The 9,141-nt window shown below is 43.1% G+C and overlaps 1 protein-coding gene across 1 annotated transcript; it reads right to left on the bottom strand.

Moving 5' to 3' along the window:
• Positions 1-3,207: 3,207 nt before the first annotated feature.
• Positions 3,208-5,204, bottom strand: LOC131679085 (uncharacterized protein C19orf47 homolog). Its single transcript, XM_058959641.1, has 4 exons — positions 5,018-5,204; positions 4,590-4,913; positions 4,133-4,533; positions 3,208-4,077 (listed from the first exon to the last, which is right to left on the bottom strand). Exons 1-4 carry the CDS (start codon positions 5,034-5,036, stop codon positions 3,394-3,396), a joined length of 1,428 nt encoding a protein of 475 aa, XP_058815624.1. The 5' UTR covers positions 5,037-5,204; the 3' UTR covers positions 3,208-3,393.
• Between the last annotated feature and the right edge of the window lie 3,937 nt (positions 5,205-9,141).

Raw genomic sequence — 9,141 nt, 5'->3', positions numbered from 1 at the left:
CAACAACAAACGCAAGTGGTTTGTTACACTGACGGTTCTCTGATGGAGGGACGTGCTGGTGCTGGTGTCTACTGTCGTGAAATGAGAGTGGAACAATCTCACTCACTAGGTAGATACTGTACTGTATTCCAAGCAGAAATCTTTGCGATTATGTGCGGGGTGCAATCGGCCCTTCAACTGAGTTTGTCCGGCAGAGTTATAAACTTCTGCTCCGATAGTCAGGCTGCAATCAAGGCCCTTAGCTCAGACAAATCCCGGTCCAAGCTAGTGATCGCGTGCCGAACCCAAATCGAAGAACTAAGCATTGTCAACACTATTTACCTTGTCTGGGTGCCCGGACATTGCGGTATTACTGGAAATGAATGGGCTGACGAATTGGCCAGGGCAGGTTCAGCGATTGACTTCATTGGTCCTGAACCCGCGCTGCCAATTTCGACAAGTTGGATAAGGGAAAAAATACGGTCCTGGGCTTCGTCCGAGCACCGCAATTATTGGAGAAATCTACAAACGTGTCGCCAAACAAAGGCGTTTCTAGAACAACCATGCCCAGTGGTTTCGAAAAATCTCTTACATTTTTCGAAGCTCCACTGCGGCATGCTGACCAGGGCTTTAACCGGCCACTGCAAACTCAATTATCACATGGCAACTATTCAGCGCGCTGAGTCTTTTTCATGTGATCTTTGTGAATCCGACTACGGAACTTCATATCATCTGATATGCAACTGCCCAGCGCTAGCGCAATTGCGATTACGAGTCTTCAGCCGTCCTTATATAGACGAAACCATGTTTGGTCGACTGAAACTCAGAGACATACTAAAGTTTCTTATCCAATGTGGTAAAGAGCTTTAGGCTTATTCGCAGGCAAGTTGAACTACTTGTGAGTTTAATTTACCTGTTGTTTATTTTTTGTTTTGTGCTGTTTTTCCCACCCTTCCAAGTCTACTTCCCCACACCTCCTTGTCCTTTCCTTCCGCTCAGGAAATGATGAAAACACACGGCAAGGCACAAATCCCCGACTATGTACGGGGAACGTGCCATTTGAGCCAATATATTCTGATTCCTGATTGTGCTTCGAGTCGAAACTTTCGCTCTGATGTATAGCACCCAAAGGTTTCGGTACGTTATCCGTTCAGTTGCTATTCGTAGTTGTTTCAGAACCTAGCTGTTGGTTTATTTCTTGTGATCGTTGTTCTGCTATTTTTGGACCCATCTCTCGTAGTCCATGACGCGGAATTTGTTGAAAAGCGCGATTCTGTTTTGTTCACCTAAATTTTTTTTCTTGAGTATGCATACACTCCGATAGTTTCCGCGGTGGTGCCGTCTTCTAGTGGACGTTTCGCTTTCTTGGGTTTGGGCTTGACCCCAAGTTTAATTGTGTATTCACAAGCCGCCATGGTTGGGTATGATTGCAGCTGTGTTGGGAACTCATCTTCGTTGTGTTGGGAACTCATCTTCGTTCGTATCGTACCAGTTTTGGGTAAAGACGGGATGCTGTTCTTTGGCTTCCATATACGAGATTATTTTGGTGTTTCGTTGCCGTATTCTCTCCGGACAGTCCATGTCGGTTGTGTAATCAGTCTTGCAATATGGGGAGTGGGCGTAGCGTATTGGTAAATCGATTGCCTTGTACGCAGCGCACCTGGGTTCGAGTCCCGACCCCGCATTTTTCCTAAGAGATTTTTCTAACCCGAAGAGGCGAATGATCTTAAGGTTAAAACCTCTATAATTAAAATAAAAAAAAGTCTTGCAATAGAAGTACTTTGTTGGGTTTGAGCAATCCTTGGTTTCGTCTTCGTGCAGCGCCGAGCAGTTTGAGCATCGCTTCTTGGATCTGCAGGTTCGGTTCGATATATCGAACCGAACCTGCAGATCCAAGAAACGATGCTCAAACTGCTCGGTGCTCAGAATTTGATTCGGAATCCTGAATAGAGTCAGTATGGATTCCAAATCAAATGCAACAAGCGATTCTGAGTCGGAATCGGTTGTTGCATTTGATTTGGAATCCATAATGACTCCATTCAGAAATCCGAACTGGTTCCGGAATGAGTTTAACTGGGCAGTTGAGACACAGAACCGGTCTGTTGATGAAAGGGCGAACTGTGCTGATGCAGCAAAACATTCGGACGTCTCTAGGTAGCTGACTTGCGCGGAAGATGATTCCAATCCTGTTTGTTTGTATTTTTCTGACGTCCTCGAAATGATGCAATCTATTAATGCTGATCGGGTATGGGCTTGTGATGCTTTTCCGAATCCATGTCCACCGAGACCCCGGTAACTACACCGGAAACCGAGACGAAGCTTCGTGGGATGTACGCTTTGTAGTTATTTCCGTTAGCAATTTATTGTGTTGTTGATGGTATGCAACCTGTAATGCACCCAGGTAAACGAGTTTGAATTTCCGGAGTGCTCTGATGTTCGTTATACTTTCGCGGTAAGTCTCTAATGTCGTCATCAGTTTTCCAAAAGATAGCTTGTTTATGTGTGCGGTTCCATCCTTGTCTGCAGCTGCACAATTACTCGATAGGGTGCGGGGTCCAACCCGTTGTATTCGTAGAGTTGATCAAGCTTGCTGCCGTCCGGCGGTTTCGCCATTTTGAAAGACACCTTCGCCTTGTGTAAAAGATTATTTCCAAAATCGAGAACTAAAGAAAACTCTTCCCTATTAAGTTTCCGCTTCACCACGTTAATTGGAAGTAGAACAGGTTAGGTTAAGTAAGCTCGACTGGGATTTCCTCCTTTCCATCGGCCTTACTGTTTTCAGATCTCGAATAGCCTTTTTGCAATTCGTCTAGTGTGGGTGGATCCCCAGGATGTTCATCATCCCGAAATCCTTACACTACTTATGCCTTCTCTACTCGTTTGTCCATCCAAGGGCAAATTAAAGTGCTCCTTCCACCTGGCAACCACTGTATGTTAACAGATTTCCATCCCGGTTGTTAATCATGACCAGTGCCGGTGTGCTTTCCATGCTCATGTTGATCGTTTTATAACACTATCGTCGTTCCTGGCAAAGCCTCCTTTGCCTCAGTGAGTAAAGACGTAGGTACCCATGTTTCTTACACCGATATAACTTTTCTCGGCTGCCTTTAGCTCACTACATCGTTCCCTGTTCTGACTTGTAATCGCTGCAAGCTATCCCAGTCTTCTCGACTGTAGTTTCCCTTTAAAAGGAACTTTCTTTTAATTTCGTAAAGTAGAAAGCTGCAATTTATTCGATTTATAAGAGTATAATTATGTATATTTTTTTGCTGTTTATCTTCAACGCATTGCGAAAGAGCCTTTGATCAGAACTTTCGCATCATATTTAAACCTCAATTTCACGTTCAAAAATCAATTGTTTACCGGTAAGTTTAGCCCATCAAATGTAAGATCGAAGTTCACAAAACTGTTGTCTCACTTCCTATTGTAACCCAATCGATCGAAAACACTTGCTGTGGTGGAACTCCCGGTCGACGTTTTTGTCGGATACCTGTTCACCGGTAAACCCGGTCTCTTCAGTTTCAACTTTGCCATTCTCGAGTCCAAATCAAATCGACCGCCGCTACGCTGGGTCTGTACTGGCATATCCCTACCTTGTTGCGGAGCAATATGTTTGCCCAAGTTCAATCTATGCTTGATCGGTGTTTCCCTTTGCAGCAGCATCGCATCGGACTTCATTTTTGATCGCACAAGGGACGACGGGGATAGTGTGGTCACGTTGCCGACTGGCGATCTTGGAGGTTTCATTGGGACTGTTTTCTTCGGGCCGCGCAGTGGCGATAGCTGCTGTTTTCGATTTGGCGAATTACCGAGACGGGCACGAACAGGTACTTCCCGCTCGTGGAATCTCAATCGAGGTCCGGCTTTAATAAAGGGTCTATTTGGTGGACGGGGATCAATTTCTAGAATTTCATCCTCTTCAGAAAAAGATACCGACTTTTGCGCTTCGTTTGTTTCCATGCGTTCGTAATCATTTCGGCGGCTATGTTGAGATTCCCTAAGCTCTTCATCATCGGAAACGTTAATAGCTTTGGCGGGAATCTTTTTCACTAGTATTACATTATTCGTGCTGGTAGTGATTTTTCGTTCCATGTTTATCTAAAAGTAGCGAAATTCAAGCAAGGTTATCGAAATTAACAAATGTTCAAAATACCGGCTTGACCGGTGAATTCTTAAGAATTCCAGCAGGTCCGTCCAGAATGCTCCGTTTACTTTTTCCACCAAGCCGGGAAAATATCGAGCTTGACGAACCTTTTCCCCATGATTCCATACTCTTAAGGGTTACTTTGGAGGCAATTTTCGATGTTGGTTCGCAGATGTCATCATCATCGAAACAAACATCATCATCGTTATAAGAATCGAGGGAAAACTTTTGAAAACCGCCCGATTTCTTACCAAAATTGCCGACGGCCGATACGAGGGGCGCTTTCTTCTGTGGTACTTCATTCACCGTTCGTCCGCTACTGGTATCTCTCCCTTCCCCAGGCAGTGTAATTCTGTGCTCTGGGAACACTCGCCGCGATTTGCTCGGTAGCGATACTGCGGAACTTGGACCTAAAAATAAACAACCATTATGGGCGGTACTATAGGCAAACGGACAAGTAACTAACGGGAAACAACCGATTTCGGTGCAGAACTCTGTGTGGCCGGTACTGCTGCAACCGGTACAGATGTGTTAGCATTATTGCCCCCGTGGTCTCCTTCCCCCGGTGAGGACAGTACCTTATCTCGGGCACTCTGCTCGTTGACAAACTTTGAGTGACGAAGGATCGCTATGATATCGCCCATTGTAGTGATACCCATTTCCCGCAGGTACTCCTTATTGAGATCCGTCAACATGTCCATTTGAATACGATTTTCGACAAAAACATGCGCATATCCGGCTGCGGCCTGGGACGGAATCCCTGCATTAGTGAAAAACTTCACCCATGATGCTAGTGGCGAATAACACCAAAAATGGAAAAAAATAATTAAAATTTGTTTAATAACGCCTCGGCGTAGCTTTTTATAGCAAAGGAATTTTATTAACTGCACTTACCGGCACTGGCTGTTGGCATTTCAAACTAAATGCCCCTTCCAGGACAAACAAACTTCAATCTAGAAATTACGTTTTGAACATTCAAAACTAGAGCAATATACAAACTAAATACTGGATATAATTCGAAAAATTTGTAATTTTCCAAGCGCTAGATAGCTCTTGCAAAACGTCAAGCGCCACCAAACCTTCGCACACACACCAGCGCATAAAAGTGGGTTGCGAGGCAGGGTTGCTCATATGGTGATAATATACGAAAGTTGCTCATTATTTTGCACACAGCCGGTCAAAAACATGCGGACAAACATGGTCAGGCGATTAAAAGAGTTTGACTCAAATCACCTGTGCCCTAGGAACAAATGCGATTTAAAGGTAATTTCAATACTTAGTCAAATTTTCTGGCGGCTGAAATGTTCTCGCTTGTATTTTGTTTGTCTAGTGAACTTCATTTAGTCAACGAATGTGGGAAACTGTGGAATCGTGTGTAAGTATAGTGGAACAAGATCTCTGACCTAAAGTCTTAATGAAAGTCAGATTGTGGTAAGTTTTGGTGTGCAATACCAATTTCACCGTTGATTCTTCCTATAGTTTGGTGGTGATTGTAGTAACAGGATTTCGGAACTGAAGATTACTAGCACTTGATCTATTAGCTTCTGTGTAAGCACAATATATTTTACGTCTATCTCGTAACAAGTATTACACTACTCTGGCACTAAAGTCATGGCTAGCTTATTTGGTACGATACCACACTCCCCCCTTACTTAGTATCTATTTTAAAATACTTGAAACATAATTCTTTAGATGCTCTGGTCGTTTCACTTCTCGTCGACTTTTTCGAATTTCAACATTATCACCGATGTTCCTGCCTAAAGATGGTCTTGAGGTTTGGTTGTCCGTAATAGGGTTATACTGTACTACATCTGATTTATTGATTTGTGAAGTATCCGTTGATGATTCCTCTGTAGGTAGTTTCGTATCTAGATGTATACGTTTAAGGTGACAAACGTTTCTACGATATATTTTCCCCGTGACTTTTGAGCGAATTTCCATATCTGAACCATTCCTTTTCACGATTTCAAACTTCTCAGGCGCGTAATTGCTGGATAGCTTGTTCTCCTTAACAATGCGTTTAGCCACCACAATATCACCTTCTACAAGATCGCTTGATCTTGCCTGCCTTCGGATGTCTGTCACTCCAGCTGTTCCAATCTTGATCTTGGATAGCTTCCGTTAAACGTCCTAATCGACTGTGGACACTTGGCAATTTATCTCGCAATACTCTGCCAAACATAAGAGCCGATGGCGCAATACCTGATGTCGAATGTGGCGTCGAGTTGTACATCAGCAAGAAGCTTCGTAAATCCCATTTCCACTTTGAACGATTCTCCCTCTGGCTTATACGGAGACGTTTTAGAATGGTGTTATTCATGCGTTCCACTTAACCATTGGCCTGTGGCCAATATGGTATTGTCTTCTGATGCTCTATACCGAACTCCTGGCAAAATGCTTTTAATGGTTCACTTATGAACTGTGGTCCATTATCAGATCGTAAGGTTTCGGGCACCCCAAAACGACTAAATGTCTCGAACAGAGCTTGCACAGTAAGGTCTGTAGTTGTTTGTTTCATTATGATTACTTCAGTGAATCGACTAAAATAATCTACTAAAACAAGAAGATAATGTCCTGATGGTAATGGTCCCAAGAAATCAATCGCTGCATCTGACCAGGGCTTGTCTGGCATCTTGGTCCTGAGCATTGGTTCAGGAGGACTGATAGCGGAAACTAGCGTACATGAACCGCAGCTCTTTACGAACTTTTCCACCTGTTCGTCCATCTTTGGCCACCAAACTTTTTGTCTAAGACGACGTTTCATAACACTCATTCCCGGATGGCCTTCATGAGCACAGGTTAGCACTTGTTGACGTAGTTTCTCGGGAATAACTAGGCGATCGTCTCTCATTAACACCCCTTTGGCTGCGTGTAATTCTGTTTTGAAACAATTGAAACCTTTAGTCGTCTCTGTCCAGCAGCCAGTCGGTAAGGCTCTTATTACATCTTGCAACGTCGCGTCCTCCTTTGTTTCTGCGGTAACTTTGTCCAGAGTCACAGCTTCAGGAACTGCAAAATCAACTAGTTGATGAATGTAGGATTCCGCTGATTTGTCGAATGGTTTAGCTGTTGCGACAGATAGCCGGGATAGCGCATCTGCCAGATTCGTTGCTCCAGGTTCGTAAATAATTTCATAATTGAATGATTGAATTCGCAATACCCAACGTTCAATCCTTGGGCACGGTCTAGATCGAGCATTGAATAAGAATTTCAGGGCCTTACAGTCAGTTATAAGTTGAAATTTGGTTCCCAGCAAGTATAAGCTGAACCTCTCTACACCCCACACTATGGCTAAAGCCTCACGTTCGGTTTGAAAATATTTCTGTTCTAATTCAGTAAGTGCTTTACTTGCAAAAGCTATAATTCTGTGTTGTCCGTCCTGATTTACTTGTAGCAGAACAGCTCCTAACCCTTCAGGACTTGCATCAACAATCAGCTTAGTTTTATCTTTCTTATCAAAAAATCCTAAATAGCTAATATCGCTAACTGCCTCCTTGATTGATTCAAAAGCCCTATGTTGTTGATTTTGCCATTTAAACACCGAACCAGTTCGAAGAAGAGATCGTAGAGGTGCCGTTTTCGAAGCGAGATGTGGAATGAAGCGACCGACGTAGGTAATAAGGCCAAGAAAACTTCTTAATTCAGCGACTGTCCTCGGTTCCCTAAAACTTTGTATAGCTTTCATGCGACTTTATGTGGGACTTACTCCTTTTTTACTCAAGACGTGACCCAAAAATTCCAACTCGCTTACTCCATATATGCATTTCTGATGATTCAATAAAACTCCGTATTCCTCCAAACGCTTGAGGAGGGTTTGTAATCGATTATCGTGTTCCTGTTTTGAAGATCCAAACACAACTACGTCATCCAGATACACTATGATCCCTTCTAGACCCGCCAGAATCGTCTCCATCGTTTTCTGGAAAATCTTTGGGGCACAGCTCACACCAAACATTAGCCTTTTATATCTGAGTACAATCTTGTCATGAAAATAAAAATATTTGAAATATATATATTTTTTTATTCTCTGTATTTTATTTGAATTCAGTTTTCCATCTAAATGCTTAATATTTAATTAAATGCAAATGTTAAAAATCATTCCTCTGAATTACCTGAACAAGCCGCTTTTTGTAATGAATGTGGTAATGGGACGAGATCCTTCCGAAATTTCCAATTGGTGATACGCATCTTTGATGTCCACTTTAGAAAAAGTCGTAGCACCATTTACCGATCCGAGTAATTCGTCTACTAAAGGAAGTGGATGTATCTCCCGTATTACAGCCTGATTTGCTCGACGCATGTCAATGCACAGTCGAATATCGCCTGACTCCTTTAAAACCGGAACCATTGGTGAAACCCGTTCTATGATTCCTTGTACAAGCAATGTTTCAAGTTTCTCGTTTACTTTGTCTTCTAGAGCGTATGGAGCACGTCGGAATGCTTGTTGAACAGGCTGGATAGATTCATTAATTGGAATTTCTACAGTGACTCCTTTAATTTTCGGAAACTCATGAGATGTTTGGGAAACATTTCCAACGTCGAATCCTTCAAAACCTGCAGCGATTTAGCCGTCTGTTCTCCCAAAAGGCACTGTTGGCCATCCTTGGCGACATAGAACTTGGCATCAATTTTTTTTCCTCCGCCTTCTACTGTTGCCGTAAACGTCCCCGTTATCTCCATGGGTACGTTTGATGCATAGCACGTGAAGTTTCTGTCCGCCTCAGTAGACATATCCCAAACAGAAACTTTCATTTGTTTCATATGATTCCACGTTTTCTGACTAATGATGTTGGCCGCTGCTCCCGAATCAATGATCATCGGTATATTTATGCCACCGACTTTGAACAAAAATGTGTTCTTTCCCATCGCATAGAAAATGTATTTTTCATCATTTTCCTGTTCAACATCCTCATGAATAGCTCGAATACGTTTTGGTGCTGCTTCTGCTCTAACTTCATTGTTCGCACGTTTTAGACATTGTCTAGCGAAATGCCCTGGTCCTCTACACTTCAAACACG

This window comes from Topomyia yanbarensis, chromosome 2 (assembly GCF_030247195.1).
Source record: "Topomyia yanbarensis strain Yona2022 chromosome 2, ASM3024719v1, whole genome shotgun sequence".
Taxonomy (NCBI): Eukaryota; Metazoa; Arthropoda; class Insecta; order Diptera; family Culicidae; genus Topomyia; species Topomyia yanbarensis.
The sequence above is the reverse complement of the archived record's forward strand: the minus strand, read 5'-3'. Positions and strand labels throughout refer to the sequence as shown.

Coding starts and splice junctions, on each gene's coding strand:
- LOC131679085 (XM_058959641.1), bottom strand. Junction 4,534..4,589: donor ACCGAAATCGGTTGTTTCCC/GTTAGTTACTTG, acceptor GTTTATTTTTAG/GTCCAAGTTCCGCAGTATCG. Junction 4,078..4,132: donor AGAATTCACCGGTCAAGCCG/GTATTTTGAACA, acceptor CGCTACTTTTAG/ATAAACATGGAACGAAAAAT.